Raw genomic sequence first — 20,034 nt, forward strand, 5'->3', positions numbered from 1 at the left:
CAAAGGATGTGTCTTAGTCCGTGTGGTCTACTGTAACAAAGTCACAGACTGGGTGGCTTATAAACAATAGAAGTTTGTTTCTCACAGTTCTGGAGCCTGGGAAGTCCAAGATCAAGGTGCCAGCAGACTGGGCGTCTGATGAGGGCTGCTTCCTGCTTCACAGATGGTCGCCTTCTCGCTGTCTCCTCACATGACATAAGGGGCAGGGAGCTTTCACATGGTCTCTCAATCCCTTCCATGAGGGCTCCACCATCATGACCTAATCCCTCCCTAAAGGCGTCACCTCCTAATATTATCACATTGGGGGTTAGGATTTCAGCATGTGAATCTTGAGGGGGCACGTTCAGACCATAGCAGAATGTGAGAAGATACCGGGTGATTGAGTTCAGAGTTTGGGATACAGCTCTGATGTCTGGACGGCCCCTCCACAGATCCTTTTGCTTTGAATGTACAACACAGAACGAAATCGCCCCATCTCGGGTCGGGGTCCCCCAGCCCCGGAGACAAAGATTCAAGCACAAGTAGTTTACTGGGGAGGTGACCCCCTAAACGGATTGATTAGGGGTGTGGGGGAAGCGAGCCAGGGAAGGCAGTTAATGAGCTGGTTGCTGGGCATCTGGGGTCCATCCCACTAGGGACCTCTGGGAGAGTCTGTGGAACACACTTAAAGTGGTTCCACCCAAAGGGTGAAGAAGTTGTGGCATTTATGTGCCAGCTTCCGTGTCTCATTGGTTAGGGACTGTTCCTGGAATGCCAACTCCCCAGCACTTCCCGCCTCTCCTGCCTGTCCAGGCTCCACAGGAAAGAGGCATAGGTGCTTGCCCCAGGAAGCTTGAAGTGTGTGCGGGAAGGATGCAGGTGACGTGGGTTCCGGCATCCATACAGGTGTTCTGTTCAAATAGTCTACATGGGGCGGGGGGGGGGGGGCGCCAGGGTGGCTCAGTTGGTTGAGCATCTGCCTTCGGCTCGGGTCATGGTCTCGGGGTCCTGGGATCGAGCCCCACATCGGGCTTCCTGCTCTGTGGGGAGCCTGCTTCTCCCTCTCCCTCTCCCTGCTGCTCCCCCGGCTTCTCTCTCTCTCTCTCTCTCCCTCTGTCAAATGAATAAATAAAATCTTAAAAAGTTCTACATGGCGGACTCCCAGACTGGGCCATCCCTGTTGTAGGACCATGAAATCCCACTTCCCCGGGGTCTTGATGACACCAAGCTGAATTGCCAGGGCTTGGTCCCGGAGTCCAGTCTTCAGCCTCAGGTGTCTAAGCTCATCCTCTCCTCGGAGTTTATGCACTCAGGACAAGAGGAACAGGGCCAGACTCAAGAACAGAGGCAGGAGCCCTGTGCCAGGCTCCTGGATGTGCACTAAACACACGTCCCTTCTTTAATGCTCACAGCCACCCAATGGTGCGTCCCCACTTAACAGAACATGAAACTGAGGCTCTTAGGGGAAGAGAGGAAGCCTCTGGCTCAAGGCCACACAGGGAGCAAGTGGCTGAGGCCCAATCCCCACTGATGTAAGCAGAAATGGGAACTGATTTGTGGGTAACTGAAAAGTTCAGGCCACAAGCACCGCTGGGTCCAGGGGCACACATGGTATTTCCATCTCTCAGTTCTTTCCACTGGTTTGGCTTCCCTAGTGGTAGCCAGAGTGCCCCTCAAAGCCTCCAAGCACACATCCCACCTAGCAGCCAATAGGACTTCACTCTTCCCTTACAGCTCCAGAGTCCCAAAACTGGCTCCCCTGGCCAGTGTCACCCGCTCCCCTGGCAGCTGCACTTAGCCCTCCTAAACCATGTGTACTGAAAATGGGGGGGAGCGGGTCTTCAAAGAAAACTGAGGGGCTGTCACCAGAAGGTGGAATGGACACCGAGGGAGGGAGGCAGGAGCAGCAGATTCCAAGAGACTCCAGGTTCGGGGAAAAACCAGAACACAAACCCGGGTCTGTCTTGTTTCCACACCAAGTCTCTGTCCCCAATCAAGGAAGAGCCATGTCTCCCTGGAGTCACCACACAGTGTGTGGGCAGAGTCTTGGCAATACTGACCCAACTGACTAGGTAATGAAACAAGTCTGTGCCATTCATTTTTTCATTCACTCAAAACTGAGTGTCTGCTTTGAGTCAGTCAGTTCCTGGTCAAAGAGCAGGACTACGACAGTGAACACGACAGGTGAAAATTCTTGTCCCCGTGGGCCCGACATTGTAATGGAGGCGATCAACAGTCAATAAAAGGACTAGGTAAAATATGTAACAGGTCAGATGGCGATTAAGTGTTAAGGAGAAAACTAAAGTAGGCAAAGGGAAACGGGATACAATTTAATTAGGGCGGTTGAGGAAGGCCTCAGGGAGACAATTTTGTCATTATATTGTAATTATGTGATTAGGGTAAACTGTAGTGAGGAAACAAGCCACAGGACTCCTAGAGTAGTGCTGTCCCAGACAGATATAATGTGAGGCACAAACATAATTCTATTACTTTTTAAAGGAGATAGAAGTTTACTGAATACACCACAATGGAGCAGTGGGCGGGACAGCAAAGGAGAGACTCTGCTAAGAGGCGGTGGTGAGGGGCTATAGTTACCGGGTGGAGTGAGAAGGTATGGGAATGAATGCAATTTTCCCCTTTTTGGTAATTGTGCCTGCTTGAGGTAGCCCATTGGTCAGTGAAGGCCTATGATTATTTCCAGGTGGGTCGCTTAATGAGCCTTTTTGCATTCAGCGTGGTGGCCACTGGGGGCCCTGTTGCCTTGCTCAACTTTCCATCGCTCAAGCCTGTTGCCTAAAAGTGGCCTCTACATACCACCCTCCCCCACCCCCCGCCCCCGGCCCCCAGATCTGGCATTTGTGTGGAGGGCCCATCTCCATGGGGCACCTGGGTGGCTCAGTCCGTTAAGCATCTGCCTTTGGCTCAGGTCATGATCTCAGGGTCCTGGGATCGAGCCCTGCATAGGGCTCCCAGCGTCTCCCGCTCCCTCTCCCTTTGCCCTTCCCCTCCTGCTTGCGCGCGCTCGCTCAAATAAATAAATAAATAAAAATCTTAAAAAAAATAACTTTTCGGGCGCCTGGGTGGCTCAGTTGGTTAAGCGACTGCCTTTGGCTCAGGTCATGATCCTGGAGTCCCGGGATCGAGTCCCGCATCGGGCTCCCTGCTCAGCAGGGTGTCTGCTTCTCCCTTGGACCCTCCCCCCTCTCATGCTCTCTCTTCTCTATCTCATTCTCTCTCTCAAATAAATAAATAAAATCTTAAAAAAAAAATAACTTTTCTGTGAACAGCAGAAACAGGTAAAATTAATTTTAATAATTTTTACTCTATTTAACACTGTATACCCAAAATATTATCACTTCAATATGCAATCAATCTAAAAATGTGATATTTTACAATTTTTTTCTTACTAAGTCTTTGAAATCTTGTGTGTATTTTATTTTATTTTATTTTTAAATCTATTTATTTGAAAGAGAGTATGAGCAGGAGGGGCGGGGAGAGGGAGAGAGAATCTCAAGTGGACTCCATGCTGAGCATGGAGCCCGACACAGCCTCAGTCTCATGACCCTGAGATCATGACCTGAGCTGAAACCATGAGTCGGACGCTTAACCGACTGTGCCACCCAGGCGCCCCTGGTGTGTATTTTATACTTTAGAGCACATCTCAATTCGGACACTTTTCAACAGATAAAATGAAATGTAATCCTACCAAAACAACAAAGTTGTGTTTAATGGAAAAAAACATTTTACACTGCTTGTTTTAAAATTTAAATTACTGGGGTGCCGGGGTGGCTCAGTTGTTAAGAGTCTGCCTTCGGCTCAGGTCATGGTCCCAGGGTCCTGGGATGGAGTCTCACATTGGGCTCCCTGCTCCGCGGGAAGCCTGCTTCTCCCTCTCCCACTCCCCCCTGCTTGTGTTCCCTCTTTCGCTGTGTCTCTCTCTGTCAAATAAGTAAATAAAATCTTTTTAAAAATTTTAAATTACTTAAAATTTATAAAATTTTTGGGGCTCCTGGGTGGCTCAGTCAGTTGAGCACTCGTCTCTTGGTTTCAGCTCAGGTCATGATCTTGGGGTTGTGGGACTGACTGACCCCAGGTTGGGCTCTGTGCTCAGAGCAGAGTCTGCTTCAGATTCTCTCTCCCCGTCTCTCCCGCTCACTCTCTCTCTCAAATCTTTAAAAAACATTTATAAGTTTGTTTTTTTTTCAAAGACTCCATTTATTCACTTGACAGAGAGAGACACAGCGAGAGAGGGAACACAAGCAGGGGGAGTGGGAGAGGGAGAAGCAGGCTTCCCGCCGAGCAGGGAGCCCGATGCGGGGCTCGATCCCAGGACCCCGGGATCATGACCTGAGCTGAAGGCAGACGCTTAACGACTGAGCCACCCAGGCGCCCCTATAAAAATGTTTTTAATTCCTCAGTCCCAAATCACATTTTTTAAAAGTCTATTTAAGTAATCTCTACACCAGACATGGGGCTTGAACTCATGACCCCAAGATCGAGAGTCGCATCTTCCAACTGAGCCAGCCAGCTGGCCCTCAATCACATTTCAAATACTCAAATCTCAGGTTGCTCCCTGTTATACTGGAGAGTGCAGACCTGGAGGAAGAGTGTTCCAGGTAGAGGGAAAAAGGGCAAAGGCCCCGGAGGTAGAAGTGTGCCTGGCAAGGGGGAAGGCCAATGTAGCTGGAGCATGAGTGCTAGAGGGAGAAAGTAGGAGGTGAGGTGAGACAGGTGATGGGGCCCGATCAGGTGAGGCCTTGTGGACCACAGTGAGGACTTCTGAGTTAGGCTGGGGACCAAAGAGTTTGTTTTGTTTTCCCAACTTCAATTCGGATACTTTGAGAACTTGTACAAAAGAAGGGACAGCATTACAAGTCTTCGCGGACTCATCACCAGCTCCAGTCATTATCAGTTCAGAGCCAATCCTGTTTAATCCTCCCAGGCACCCACTCCCCTCTCCCTAGATTACACTCTGAAGCCGATCCTAGACATCATATCCTTTCACTCATGAGCAATTCCTGGAACATCTCCAGATCGGGACTGTTTGAAAATCGAATCACACTACTTTTATGCTGTCAAGAAAATCCTAGTCATTCCTCCACATCATTCATATCCAGGATTGTCCAATGCTGTCTGAGGGAGGGGGCTGAGCAAGAGTGTGGTAACATGGAGCACCTGGCTGGCTCAGTCGGTAGAGCATGTGACTCTTGATTTTGGGGTTGTAAGCTTGAGCCCCATGTTGGGTGTAGAGATTACTTAAAAATAAAATCTTCAAAAAAAAAAAAGAGTGGTGTAACTTGCTGGTGTGGCTAGTGGTTCCTCATCAGGTACTGTGAGTTTCCCAGACATCCCCAAGGCCCCACTAGATCACCTCACGCCACCCGGTCCCTGGCTTGGCCCCTTGGGACAGCTGCTCAGGGCAGGAAGCTGGCTGTCTCCTGGAAACCCTCTTCTTCAGCTCCAAATGGACCCAAGTAGGCAAGAAGGTCATGGAGTTGGGGCACCATTTGGTGCCACACCACATATTTAATCCATTGTATCCTAACAGCCATATGAGGGAGGCCCTATTATGATGCCCATTTCACAGACAAGGATATTGAGGAACAAAGAGGTTAAATCACAGGTCCATGATCATATAATTAGTAAATGTTGGAGTTAGGATCCGAAACCAGGCACTGCAGGTCTAGAGTCCATGCTCTTAATTACCAATGACCTACAACCTCCTCCCTCAGATCAGGCACTCCCCTCCCTCATTCTCTCTACCACACAAACTCTATACAAGACAAAACAAAACTGAGGCTGAAGAGAGATGAGCAAGCCGAAACAACTGAAGTAGAAGCCATGTGTGCAAGCCACAACAGCCTGTGCTCCGGGGCAATCCAGGCCCCAGCTGGAATCCTGCATTTCTCCCCTTTGTCCCCTCCGGACCTTTGCCCACACTGGTCCTCCTGCTTAGAAGTCTGACTCTACCATCTGGGAAACTCCTTATAATTCTTCATATATCAACTCCACTTTATAACTCTTTGTGCACCTGTGTCCCCCATGGGGATTAGAGCAGAGTCATGTTTCTCTTCTGTCTGTCCTCTCTTTGGTCAGAAGTCTGAGTTCCTTTCCTAAGGCTCTCCTCCTCTTCCCAACGGCATTTGCTAAGAATTCATCTGCTTTCCACTTATGTAACCGACATGGGCGCAAATAGAATTCAGTGCTGCAAAATGCAGTACCCCAGAGAATGTCTAAGGAAGATCAATACAGGAATATGGGAGGAGGTATGCCTGGGCCTTGCTGACAAAAATCCTCGCTTGTAGCTGAGGTTGGACTCTTTAGCCATGTTTGAGGTCCCCAGTACTGCCTCAGGGGTTACCACCCAGGCCGCCTCAGCTCCACCATTTTCTCTCTCACCTCACTACCTTCTATGAAGGAGTCAACTAGGGTTTCTTTGGGGTCAAATTAGGGTGGGTCCCAAGGATCTGCCCAGGAGCAAGAACTAGGCTGCTTTCAACCAATCTGCTAGTTTAGAGGGCTCCAGCGTGGAAGAGACAGCTCTTCTCTATCCCTCCCAGAAGGTCACTTCTTGGTGCGAGGGCACTTTCAAAAATCCCCAAACATGTGAAATCTTTAAGACCACCAAAAGGGAAGTAATCACATCCCCGATTTTATTCCTTTTGTTCAACAGTCCTGGGAGAAGGGTGCAGGAGTCAGGGTTCCCCCTTAGAATTAACAAGTATAGGTCTTGAGGGGTCTTTAGTTGATCAGATGGGGTAAGATATCCCAGCCCCTTCTTCCCAGGTCCTAGTATGCCCCAACTAATGCGAAGAAAGTTTTCCAAAGGGGGATTCGGGGCTTCTCACCATCCATCAGGGTATCTTCCCAAACTTCTCTGCAAAAAGTCTGCTCTTCTCAGAGTTAAATACAAGAGAGGGAAGCCCAGGGTCAAGAGAAGGGTGTCTCTTCTTTCTGTCCGACGGCGGGCGTCCTGCCTCCCAACCTTTCCGGTCAGTAGCTCTCAGCTGGTCACAGTTCAGCCAGCCAGCAACCAAGCCGCCCCAAACCCTCATGGGGAGAGTAGACCCGTCATCATGGATTGGGCCAAGGTCGAGCATCTCTCAGCATCCATCATAGGGGTCTCTAGGACTCCACGTCGCTAGGAGGGCCTCCGATTCCCCCAATCCAGACAGCTGGTCTTCTCAGGACATGTCTTCTCAAGACATCTCACCCTCCATCAGGCGGGCTCCCCGGTTTCCCCACGCAGTCAGGCGGGCCCTCGGTTCCCCTGTGCTACCGGGTGAGCTCCTCGGCCTGTCATCGCCCATCGGGAGGGGTCTCTGGTGACTCCATGATGCCGAGGGGGTTCCTCGGACGAGCACCACTGTCAGGCTGGGTCCCTAGAGCCCCCGCGCCGCTGGACTCCTCGGTTGGACCCCGCGGGCGCACGAAGGCACCCATGGCCGTGGCGTGGCCGGAGCGTAGCAGCTGCAGCTGGCGCCGCCCGCGGCGGTACAGGTACTCGATACGCAGCACGTCGGAGCGTGGCAAGCAGGCGTGCTGCCGGAACTCGGCCCGCACCCGCGCCTCGGCGCCCGGCTTCCCGCGCCCGGCGCGCAGCAGCTCGCGGTACAAGCTCAAAACTTGCCTCTGCAGCCGGCTGGGCCGGCTCATGGTAGCAGCTGGGCCGCGGGCGCTCGCTGGCAATGCCCCACGAACAGTGGCGCCGCGGCACCTTTAGGAGATGCGGCTGTGCGGGGCAACGGGCACTTCCGGCCCGCGCCCTCCAAAACTTCCGCCTCCTGCTGTGTTGTCCCATTGGCTGTCGATGCAGTTACGTCACAACGTTGCGGCTCAGGGGCGGTGCTGTTGGCTCACGGGGGGCCTGCCCCCACAAGGAATCTGTGTCCTTGAGAGGGTACTGCAGGTCTGGGAACACGGAGGAGGAGGAGGCCCAGGCGCTCCTACTCAGATTTTGGGTCTGAAGGGGACAGGATCCCGACCTAACTCTTGGGGTCCTGGGAGACGGGACCTAGAGGGGACTTTGGTTCCCACCTCAGGGTGGTAACCCCTGAGGCAGGACCCTAGAGGGTCCTGGGAGACGGGAACTAGAGGGGCCTTTGTCTCTCCCGGGGCGCAGGGGCATTGGGAAGAAGATACAGGCACAAGCAGGTTTGGTCAGAAGTTATTTATTAAAACAATCTCGGGGAGGTCCGTGGGTTCCCATCCCCAGGGCAGGTGTGCGTCGGGAGGTCCCAGCCATGGGGACACACAGAGGGACGGCGTCAGGCGGTGAAGTGTTGTGTCACGGCTGGCATGACAAGCTTCTCCGTGCTGCGGGAAGAGAGAGACGGGCTGTGAGCTCCAAGTGCCCAAAGGCAGCCTGGGGCTCAGAGAGTTGCGTTGATCGCGCCCTCTGCCGGTGTGAGTCAAGTACCGCGGGAAGAGAAGGGAAGGTCCTCACCAGTTGCTGAAGCCCCGAGCTCGGCACGCCTGGAACACGTCGGTTAGGCTGGCACCCCGGAGTCCTCCTGGGAGTATCAGGTCGTCGGCTGCAATTCCATTGTAGTCTCCGCAGGCTGCTCGGAGGCGTCCTCGGAGCGCGGGGGAGGCCCGCAGAGCCACGGCCCCCTCGGGCCCCACCAGCACCCGCAGCGTGGGGGACCGCTCGATGACAACCCGGGAGCCCTCCGCCCAGCGTGCGACCACGCCCCTGCATACTTGGGCTGGGAGCCGCGCGGGTTGTCCGTTCACCTGCAGATCGAGGAGGCGGGCCAGGGGAGGAGATGAGGGTTTGAATACCACCGTGCGGCTCAGAAGCCACTGTGAATCCTGCCGCGCGTGTCTCTAGCAGAAACACATACGCAGATCTTCGCTAGAGGAATAAGGTCTGGGATTTGCTTTAAAATCCTCCAGCACGAACAGAGCAAAAAGAGTGGGACGAAAAGATGAAAGCATGAAAGGCAAAATATTTGTAACTGTAACAGCGTTTCATAACACCACTCTCTTGTGATGCTTGAAATTTTCCATGATAAACTCTTTCCTAAAAGGGAGCTTTAGAGAACAAAAAGCCTTTGGAACCTGTCGCATCTCTCTCACCTGTGTCTTCATAATCTAATAACTGTTTACACACACACTCTGTGCCAGGCACTAGTCCAAGTGCTCTAATATTTGGTTATTTATAAGATAATGTGTGACAGTATATTGCAGGATATGATGCAGTTGATATTTTAATATATTGTCACCTAACTTATTTTATGTCATTAATGATATTGAAGTATTTAAGTGATAGTAAATCCTCACTAACACTCTGACAAGGTAGATCAGTACTATATGCCTATGTGCCTCTTGCCTTTTACTGATTAGGAAACTGAGGCCCAGAGGGCGCCTGGGTGGCTCAGTTGGTTGAGTGACTGCCTTTGGCTCAGGTCATGATCCTGGAGTCCCAGGATCAAGTCCCACATCGGGCTCACTGCTCAGCAGGGAGTCTGCTTCTCCCTCGGACCCTCCCCCTTCTCATGCTCTCTCTCTCAAATAAATAAATAAAATCAGAAAGAAAGAGAAAGAAGGAAGGAAGAAAAGAAAGAAAGAGAAAAGAAAGAAAAGAAAGGAAGGAAGGAAGGAAGAAAGGAAGGAAGGAAGAAAGAAAGAAAGACAGAAAGAGAAAAAGAACCTGAGGCCCAGAGAAATAACACAGCTTGCCCAGGTTCACATAGCTGGTAAGTGGCAGAGCCAGTTTTGAACCAAAGGGGTCTGATTTCAGGACCTGTGTTCTTAACCATTCTGCTCTACGTACTGTCTCTCCATTAATAATATAGAAGTGGTTGCAAGAGCAATCACAGCTTTTAAAAAAAGGTTTTTTTAAGTTTATTTACTTTTAAGTAATCTCTACACCCAACGTGGGGCTCGAACTCATGACCCCAAGATCAAGAGTTTCAAGCTCTTCTGACTGAGCCTGCCAGGTGCCCCAAAGAGCAGTCACAGCTTCTACTTACTGAGTTCTTAGTATTTGCCACGCACTTTGCAGGAATCTTCACAGCTACCCTAGGTGGTGAGTACTATTCTTATCACCACTTTTTGTGGAAGAGCACACAGGTATAGAGAGATTGAGTCACTCACTCACTTGCCCATAGTTACAATAGAAGTTTAGGAGACACACAGTCAGGGTCTCTTGACCCTTTAACCAAAGGCTCTGGCTTAGCTTATCTGCCAGCTTGTGGCAGATACCCCAGCTGTTCTCTTGCTGGACCATCCACCCACTCTTACAATTAGTCTCCACCACACAGCTGTATTCTGTTTCTCAACATGGGGTTTCAAGCTTGTTTTCCTCTTATAAATACCATCCAGTTTGCCTGCCCAGATTCCAATTCAGCTGCTCCCCTGCTTCCATGTTCCCTTAGGAGAGGCAGGTGCCCTCTACCCTGGTATCTCGCTCTGCTGGATTTCCAACCTTTGTCTGGCTTCTTCCCATCAGCACTTGAACATCCCTGAGTGTCTCCCATCATAAAATCCTAATTGTAAATTAGTCCTAAGATACTCTTGCCCTCTGCCTCTTCCTGGCTGAGCTCTATTCTCGTCTGTTTGACAAGGGGAGTTTGCAACTTGTCAAGAGAGGTGTCTACTCCTGCTAGTCCTCAAACCTGCAATCCAGGAGCTTCCCCCTGTTGTGATTCCTTTTTTTTTTTTTAAGATTTTATTTATTTATTCATGAGAGACAGAGAGAGAGGCAGAGAGAGAGGGAGAAGCAGGCTCCCCGGGGAGCCTGATGTGGGACTCCATCCCAGGACCCTGGGATCATGACCTGAGCTGAAGGCAGATGCCTTCAGATTAACTGACTGAGCTACCCAGGCATCCCCCTGCTGTGATTTCTTTTTTATTATTATTAAATATTTTATTTACTTGAGAGAGCAAGCGAGCACGAGCGGGGTGAGGGCCAGAGGGAGAAGCAGACTCCATGCTGAGCAGGGAGCCCGACGCGGGGCTCCATCCCAGGACCCCGGGATCATGACCTGAGCCGAAGGCAGCAGCTTAACCAACTGAGCCACCCAGGCGCCCTCCCTGCTGTGATTTCTTAAGTCGCTAACAACCTCCTTGGTCCTAAGTCCACGGACATTTACTGGGCTATTTTAAACTCAGTAGTTGATTTTTGCCACTACTCCCCAAATATGGTCCCTCCTTTTCCCTGGCCTTGTTCTGCAACACTCCTCCCTGCTCTCTTCCCCAGCCTAACATCAGGTCCCAGCTCATCTGTCACCTTCTCCAGAAAGTCTTCACTGGTCTCCTAAACTGAGGGTACCTCCTCTGGGCTTCCACTGTTTCCCTGTGCTTTCCCCATTCCAGCCCTGATCACTCTGCCTGGGCTCCCCCCATTAGAGCTCTGATCACTCAGTCAGTAGTTCCCAGGAGTTCAGCTGGACCTGAGTCAAGGTGGAGTCAGTGGGTCCTGAGAAGTCCAAGGTGAAGTTTATGTGGGGTCTAATGGGTCATGTGACATCAGGACAAGGACATTTAGCCAGTGAAGGTCAACGTGCGATCAGGGTGATGCAACAGTCCTATGTTAGAAGGCTACGGAAGGCCAATGAGGGATCAAAAGTCCCCAGGGATCAGTTCCAGGTTACGAAAGAGTCTTGGCTAGAATTGAGGGAGTCCCTTACCCATATTTCCTGATTGGTTCCCACAGCTGCACAGCCATCCCTGAAGCCGATGATCACTCGTGGTTTGTGAGCAGTGCAGCCAGGACAGGGCAGGAAGTCAGCAATGACATGGAACCAGTCAGGATCCTCAGGCCTGGAACCCACCAATGTGGCTAGCTCATAGGCACAGGATGTAACAGGCACGGGTGTGAGCCCACTGAAGCCATCAAAGGTGATGAAGAGGCCCCCTGGCTCTAGGCGGCATGTAGCACCCTCCCCAGCCTCACAGCACCGCACACCCCCATCCAGGATGCAGCCTGTGCCCTGTGGGCAGGAAAAGGGCTGGCACTGGAGGCCTTGACCACGCAAGCACATACAGCGTTCCTGGCAGCCAGGTAGGACCAGTGCCTCCCCAACCTGCAGAGACAGACAGACTCAAAATTGGATTCAAAAAACCATTATGAATATCAACAAAGCATATGTATAAAACATATATCACGAAGGACTAAGTTTCCTTATATATAAAGAGTTCCTAGAAATCAAAAAAAGACCAATGAGTCAGTATAAAAACACAGGCAGAGGCTATGCAGAAAGTTAATAGAAAAGGAAATACAAATGTTTCTTAGGCATTTGAAAAAAATGCTCAACTTCCTAATAAGACAAACACAAGTAAAAAATCCATTGAGATATTTTTTTTCTCTGTGAGATGGGCAAAAATAAAAAAGTTTGATGCGTTTCTCCAGTTGTGTCTCCAAATATCTATTAACGATATTTTTTGACTTAGGATCTAATCAAGTTTTGCGTACTGCACTTGGTGTACTTAATGATCACTTATTGTGATCTTTTAGTCTCTTTTAATCCAGGACAACCCTCCTGCTTTTCATTGGTGTGTGAAAAGCCTTAAGAGCTCTCTGCAAATTCTGATGCGGGGCTAGTGTCAGTGCTGGTGTGGAGTGGACAAGCAATGGCAGAAGTATCAGCTCTTATGCCCTGTTCCTCCCGGTGTGGGCATTTCTTCATTTCCAGGGTGGTCTGGGGTTTAAACATTGTTTTTGCCTATCCAGTGGCCCCTAATCTCCAAGACAACTATGTCAGCCATCCTGGGGGTCCTTTCTTTACTTCTGAATGGACTCCCAAGAGCGCAAAACCTTGAAGGGAGTGCTTTGCCCGCTGAGGGTCCATCCACGGTCTTTTGGGAACAGCCTTCCACTTTCTTTGGGGAACTGGCCCCACTCTCAGTCTGTGGGGTTTCCTAGGTGGTACACTGCTCTCTGGCTTCAGCTCTAGGCACATGCCCCAGGCGTGGCCAGTCAGAGACAAATCAGAGTACCCCATCTCCCGGCTTCTGTGACTGGCTTAGGGACAGGCAGATGACCTACACTGGGACAATAGGAGTCAGCACTGGGACTTCTGCTGTAACTATTGAGAGAGAAGCCTGTCTCTCCACGGAGATGGCTAAATGTACATCATAAGCTTGGAGCAGGAGGAGACAACCATGCCCTACATACAGATGTGGCTGGAGAATGAGGCTATGCATGTCTTCAAATATCCAGTCTCCATTTCTTCCCCAGAATTAGTATTTATAGCTGCACTCAGGACCACCCAGTGCAAGACATGTCTTCCAGCTGCCTCTGCAGCCAGATGGGGCCCTTCTGTGAAGTTCTGGCCAATGGGATGTGAACAGAAGTGGTATGTCCTACTTCTGGGTTATGCCCTCAAAGAGAGGAGGCGTGAACCTCCCTGTCCCCTCTCCTTTCCTGGCCAACTTGCATGAATGTAGATGTGGTCGGGAGCAGACGATTGCAATACTACAGGGGAGGCAGAACCACATGATAGAAGGAGTCTGTGTCCCTGACTTGAAGGAACCAAACTGGTTATTCTTGGACTGTTCATGAGAGAGAAATAAGCTTCTATCGAGTTTAAGTCACTGCAGTTTTGAGCCTCCGTTACAGCATTTGGACCTAGAGCCTACTTCATATAGAAGCCAACATAGAAAAAGGAAAAGGCAGGGATGAAAGACAAAGAAACTTGAGTCCTAGTGACATCATTTGAGCCCCTGAATCCAGCCATGCCTGAAGGCCTCAAATTTAAACAATTAAAGGTAGATATATCCTTGTTGTAGTTAAGATACTTGGCATCATTTTCTGTCATTTACAACTGCAAATGCTGACTGATACAGTGTGGTCCAGGGAACATCCTATGACGAGATATGGGAAACTCCGCACCCACCCGCCCATGCCTAGGGACCTCTCTTACAGGGATGTAGCGTCCACGGTCAAAGCAGCCGCAGTGGTCCTGAGACACACAGTCTGTGCCATCAAAAATGAGTCCAGGGTCACACTGGCAGCCCTCATAGCATTGGGTAGAACAGTGTGCAGGGCTGGTAGGCTGGACACAGCCTCCATCACAGGTCCGTGCGCAGATGCTGTAGTGGCTTCGGGGTGGACAAACCATGGCTGCAGGTGGATGGCAAAGGCCCGTGCTTAGGATTCAAGTTTCCCTCTCCAATCCTGTTGCCTCCTGCTCTGGTCAGGCTAGCGTCCCATTGATATTTTCCAACCTTCACACCTTTGCAATTACAGTTCTCTTTCTCTTGGATGCCCTCCCCACCCCCCTACACTCTACTTAGCCAATTCCATCTATGTCCAGGCTTCTCTGATCCCCATCAGGATGGGCTCTTCCTGCTGCCTGCCACCTGCCCCAGATACATTCCAGACCCAGCCAGAGCACTCACGGCAAAGCTTGGGGCCCCTCCAGAGCTTCACAGGGATGCCAGCTTCCTGACAGGCTGCAGTAAAGGCAGTGAGGGCATCACAGAGACCAAGGTGCTGGCCATGGGTATGACATATGTCTTGCAGGCATATCCTGAGGAAAGGCCTGGGGCTGATATGGCCCAGGCAGCGGCCAAAGGGACCATCTGGTGCCCGTAGAAGTCTACACAGTTTGGAAGCATTGACGATCTGGGCAAGTTGTGTGGGGCAGCTGATGCTAAAGTCAAGATTGGGCTGGGGCAGCGGGCAGGGGTTAGTGACCAGGCCCTTGGGCCAGGATCTTTTGTCTAGAGGCAGGTCAAGGGGGCCAACTTTGCCACCAAAGGCCCCACAGATCCCCACCAGCTGGCCGTGGAAGGTGGAAGGCACAGTTAGGCGCACCTGGCTGCCCCAGTCATACATGAGATGTAGCCCACAGGCCGTGTACACCACCACATGGCGGCCCTCCAACGTGGCCCAGGCCCTGCCCTCTGCCCATACCCAGGGCAGCTGGCAGTGCTCACCATCCACCTGCGGAGGAGGAAAGGGGTCAGGATTGGGGCTGTGAAGGCTGAGCCTGCTCCCATGCCATTTCCCTGAACTTTGCACTTTGCGTTTGCTCTGCCTGGTTTGCCCCTTCCCAGATGTCCACATGGACCCCTCCCTCACCTCCTTCAGATCTTGACTCAAGTGTTACTTTCTTGGTGGGGTCTTCCTCATCACCTTATTTAAGTGCTAAACCTCTTTACTCTGTTCTTACACTCTCTCTCTTCCCGGTTTTATTTTTTTCATAGTTCTTATACCCATCATCAGATGTACTACTTATTTTACTGATTTATTTACTTATCATCTGTTTCCCTGGAGGAATGTGAGCTCTCCCAGGACTTGCTCCCCATCAAATCCTCCAGGGCTTTCCTGGACCACAGAGAGATTCTCCATACAATTTACCGAAATAATCCTGAATGACTGATTTTCTCCAATCCTGGGTAGGAGGTGATAATGCATACCTAACAGTGACGCTTTAGTGAGCCATTACTGTGTTCCAGGCAATGCTTTTCTACCTTGTCACATACTTGCACCATCTCTTAAGCCTTGAGGGGCAGACAACGCCCATTGTTTTTACACATGGTGGGGGAAACTGAGGCGCTTCCAGGAGGGAGAGGGCGGGGCGTGGGCGCAGTTCAGTGGACGCCTACCGTGATGACGCCGACAAGGGTGCGGTCTAGCTGCAGGTGGTGCCCGGAGAGGTTGAGGTGCAGGCTGAGCAGCCCGGCCCCATCGCGGGCCACGTCTAGGCTGAAGGGACAGGGCCCCCGGCTTGCAGTGCGGGCCAGCACGTGGAGGCAGGGCTCAGAAGGGGAGGGCGCCGGCGGGGGCAGCGTGAGCACGCGGCCATCGAAGGCGAGCACGTGCGCGGGCCCGGCGAGGGCGCAGCTGCCTCGGCCTTCGGGGAGACACTGGCGCTCGCCTCCGCGCAGGCCGCACACTCGCCCGCGCCGGCACGGCCGCGGCGCGCACGTCACCGCGCCGCCGGGGCCGCAGTGGCAGCGGCGCGCGCAGCGGGGCCCGGGGTACCACACTGCCTCCAGAGCTCGGTAGCGGCCGGCGCGGAAGCAGCCGCACTTGGCCTCCCGCACGCAGGCGGCGCCGCTAAGCACGAAGCCCGCGTCGCACACGCAGCCTTCACAGCAGCGGCTGCCGCTGGCGCCGCGGCCGGGGCAGCTCTCTCTGCCAGCGCACGTGACTGGGCAGCACGGGCCGCACAGCTCGTAGTGCGAGTGCGGCGGACACCGCAAGGCTGGGGAGAGCCGCGGGGGTGGGAGGGTCAGAGCGAGGGGAAAGAGATGGGGAGACGCGGGGAAGAAATAGCGAGGGGCAGAGGAAGGCGTAAGCCGGTTGAGAGGAACAGACCGTTAGAAGGAGACGGAGGATGGGGGGCCCGGGCGGGGGGCGTGGAGAGCAACACCGCGGGGAGAGAGAACGAGGAACAGAGAATGGGAACGTGAGGTAGAGACAGTGAGGCACACAGAAGCACCGGGGAGACAGAGAGACAGTGACAATGAGACAGGCACAAAAGACAGGAAGATCTCGTTAATTAAACTGTTACCCCTCCAGGTCTAACTCCTCCGCAAGTCCCACCCTTCTGCGCCTGGCTCCACCCACCCAGGCCTGAACTTCCCCATTGGTCCTCCCGCGTCCCCCCCCCCCCCCCCCCGCCCGGGTGTCCCAAATCCTAGCTCTTCCGACCTTCTCCCGCTATCTCCGCCAACCCCCGCGCACTCACGACAGAAGTCAGGCGTCCTCCAGGGCCGCAGGTGCACGCCCAGAGCCTGACAGGCGACAGTGAAGGCGGCCAGGGCTCGGCAGACGATGTGACGAGCGCCGTAGTGGCGACACACGTCGTCCAGGCAGTTGTCCATGAACGGGAGCGGGTCCAGCGCGGCGTAGCATGGCCCGAAGGGACCCTCGGCCGCCGCCAGCAGCCCGCAGTACGCGTCTCCAGCGAATAGAATGCGCTTGGCCACTGGGCACGGGCTGGGACAGAGGGACCCGCAGAATGGGCCACAGCCCGGCACTTCTGCCACCTTCCAGGTGTCGGGCACCTGCACGGTGGGGCTGCTCGGGCCGTGCTGGCCACAGAGTCCGCACAGGTAGGGTCCATAGAGCCTCGGCAGCGTTACACGTGCCAGGCTGTCCCAATCGTAGGTCAGGGAGAGGCCGAAGTCCGTGTCTACGCAGAGTTGGCGGCCTTGGTAGTAGGCACGGAGGCAGTGGCCGTGAAAGAAAGGCAGCGATTCCAGAATTCCATCCACCTACAGGGAGGGCATGCAGGTGGCGAGAACAGCGGGGCAAGGATGTAGGAGATTTCAGTAGAAATTCTTGGAAATGTCAATAAAAGATCAGAGAAGGATCAAGGGGAACATTGGTTAATAGGGGTAGTCATTAGGAATCATAAGGAGATTCAATGGACCATCAGTGGAGGGTAAGTAAAGGGTTCAGTGGTAGAGCGATTAGATAAGAGTTCATGAGGGGTCTGTGGGAGATCAACGAAGGGTAAAAAGAATAATTAGGGAGTCAGTAAGCGAGCAATGGGAGGATCAAGAAGAGGGATAATGGCAATGTGGATAGACAAATATAAGGTGTATGAGGATCAAGAGAATGCTTAAGGTGGCTTTGGGTGGCAATCGGGAGGCTCAGCAGGTGAGTAAAAGGGGGTGGAGTCAATGATTTTTAATGGGACAGTCTAAGGAAGGCTCCATGGGTGAGACTAAGAATCAAAGACAGGCACAATTGGGATAATAGAAAGCCCTGAGGATTCAATGGCAATAGGAAGCTCAATGGGAAGATCCATAGACATGTAAATAGTATCAATGTCGGTGGATTACTAGGAAGGTTAACTGATAGCTCAGTACATATCTATGGTGTGTGGAGTGAGATCAAGAGGACAGTAATAGGGTTAATGGGCAAGTCAATATAACAGTGGTAGGATCAGTTGGGGAGGGGCAATGAATGGGTTCATGGGATATTCGATGGGGGAGAAAGGGAAGGTCAATGGAAAGATCAAGGCTGAGTCTATGGTTAAAGGGGAGTTAACTGAGGACTCAGTGGAGGGTTAATGGGAAGGTGATAGGAGACTCAAGGGTAATAGGAGTCTCAGAGAGTCGGTGGGAAGGGGTCAACAGGCAAGTCAATGGGCTGTTAAGAAATTGGAGGACATCTTTGAGGATCAGTGAGAGTCAATAAAGGGGGCATCAGCAGGAAAAGAGGGGACACTCCAGGTTACCTGTGGGTAGTGGGGACGGTAAGGGATAATGGGTTGATCTGGAGCCTTTGAAAACTCACCCGGATGTGGTTGAGATCTTTTGGACTCATGTCCAGCCTCAGGCCACAGGCTAAGAGGGTCAGGGCCTTGGTCCAGCCACGTGGCCGCAGCAGTGGGGTCAAATCCAGGCTGAAGGGCTGAAGGTTGGCATGGGCTGTGCCACAGAGACCCACCAGGCGGTAGACACAGGAGCCAGGGAATTCATAGTGGGTTCCTCCAAATGTGTGGAAGTGGAAGTCTCCAGTGGCCATGCAGACCGGTGACTTTTCCAGGACAGTGGGACCGGGTGGGGACTGGGCTAACAGGCAGTGGTACCAGCCACCCGTGGAGGCCTTGCAGTGACCATGGCACTTGTCAGGCCAACACTGGGGAAGCTTGCTCACCAGGGCACCAAGGGTCGGGCAGTGGCATTGCTGAGTACAGTTGTCTCTCCAGAAAGTCCGGCCTTGGTGCAGGAAGCAGGAGCAGTGGTCACGGGGCACACATCGGCCCCCTAGCAGCAGGTAGCCAGGTAGGCACTGGCAGGTCGGAGCACACGGGTGGCTACAGTGATCTGGGGCAGCGGGGTTGGCACATGTGGCTGGGCATGCAGAGCCACATGGAACAAAGCGGGAGTTTTCTGGGCACTGAGGACTGGGGCTGGGGAGCAGGGGTGGGAAAGGTGGGGAAACCAGTGGTGGGGCCACAGAGCTCGGCACAGGGGCCAAGGTGGCTGTGGGGGAGAGAGAGATCAGGCACATATGAGTCCCAGGGGTCTGGGTCACCAGTCCTCTCCCTCCCAGGACTTAGGAGTCATGCCCCAATCTCTGACCCCTTAGACCACAGCCCTGGGCACCTTGCAATCGACAGCCTAGGACTCCATCTGTGATGCCACAGACCTCCTCCACAGGGCAGCTGAAGGGGACACAGGCCACACCCTCCCCTAGTTGGCAGGTACAGGAGGAGGAGCAATTCTGGATGAGGACTGTCTGGCCAGGCTGTGGAGGAGGGGAGGGAGGGTGAAAAGGGAGGTAGCATTGAAGGGAGGGTGCAGCCAGAGGTTCTGAGATGAGACCCATACAAGGAAGTGCATGGAGATCCAAGGCAAAGTGGGAGGACCCAAGTGAAGCTCCGACAAGGACCCAGGAGGATGCTCACAGGGAAGTACTGGCCATGGTGGAAGCAAGGACAGTGGTCCGCGGGGACGCAGTCACGCCCAGCTGGGAAGAATCCATCCTCACACTCGCAGCCCTCAGCACAGGGAGTGGGGAGCTGCACCACTTCCTGAACGCCGGGACAGGCCGCAGGGCAGGGGTTCACACACAGACTGTAGTGGCTGTTGTGGAGGCACCGCATGGCTGTGGAGAGGGGGCTTGTTAGACACAGGCAAGCCAGGGGCATACCCTCCGCTGACCCCGCACCCTCAGATTGCAGACCTCCCCCTCGGATTAACCTCGACAGCAATAACAACCAGCAGGGACTGAGCAGTGTCTGCATGCTATGCAGGGCGCTAGCTACTTGAATGCATCCCAGATAGGACTAACATGGCTTCCCTGCTCTTTGTCTTTTCTGGGGTTTTCCCTCCCAATCCCAGTCCCAGCTGAGGGGGTTGACTATTACTTGAATCACCAAGTGATCCCACCTTTTATCCTGCTTGTCTGGGTCCATTGGGGACTTGTCAGTGGCTTCTAGTGGTGGATGTCTTTTCTTGCCCTCTCTACCCTTCTAATAATAATACCCCCACTTGCTTTCTGATAACTACCCATCCTTACTTTACTTTCAACATGTGGACTGAGGTGATTTCACATCCAGGTTCCAGGGATGTGTACGGAACCCAGAGCTGGCTAATCAGATTATTCTTCCCTCCTCTGGATCACAATAACTGGAC

The 20,034-nt window shown here is 52.8% G+C and overlaps 2 protein-coding genes across 2 annotated transcripts in view; both read right to left on the bottom strand.

Annotated features, from left to right (window-relative positions):
* Positions 1-6,615: 6,615 nt before the first annotated feature.
* On the bottom strand, positions 6,616-7,748 carry SDHAF1 (succinate dehydrogenase complex assembly factor 1). Its single transcript, XM_025854596.2, has one exon. It carries the CDS (start codon positions 7,633-7,635, stop codon positions 7,279-7,281), a length of 357 nt encoding a protein of 118 aa, XP_025710381.1. The 5' UTR covers positions 7,636-7,748; the 3' UTR covers positions 6,616-7,278.
* A 390-nt stretch (positions 7,749-8,138) lies between these two features.
* LOC112810572 (IgGFc-binding protein-like) overlaps positions 8,139-20,034 on the bottom strand; it is a 29,795-nt gene continuing 17,899 nt past the window's right edge. The window contains exons 9-18 of the mRNA XM_073885142.1: positions 19,305-19,504; positions 19,003-19,144; positions 18,188-18,879; positions 16,629-17,157; positions 15,541-16,142; positions 14,329-14,875; positions 13,851-14,050; positions 11,616-12,011; positions 8,426-8,715; positions 8,139-8,295 (exon numbers count right to left, since the gene is read on the bottom strand). Of these exons, the coding sequence (XP_073741243.1) occupies positions 8,247-8,295; positions 8,426-8,715; positions 11,616-12,011; positions 13,851-14,050; positions 14,329-14,875; positions 15,541-16,142; positions 16,629-17,157; positions 18,188-18,879; positions 19,003-19,144; positions 19,305-19,504 (3,647 nt within the window). The 3' untranslated portion in view covers positions 8,139-8,246. The remainder of the gene's footprint in view (positions 8,296-8,425; positions 8,716-11,615; positions 12,012-13,850; positions 14,051-14,328; positions 14,876-15,540; positions 16,143-16,628; positions 17,158-18,187; positions 18,880-19,002; positions 19,145-19,304; positions 19,505-20,034) is intronic.

Source organism: Callorhinus ursinus, unplaced genomic scaffold (genome assembly GCF_003265705.2).
Source record: "Callorhinus ursinus isolate GAN/ISIS: 27379988/994484 unplaced genomic scaffold, GSC_fseal_2.0 scaffold61, whole genome shotgun sequence".
NCBI lineage: Eukaryota > Metazoa > Chordata > Mammalia > Carnivora > Otariidae > Callorhinus > Callorhinus ursinus.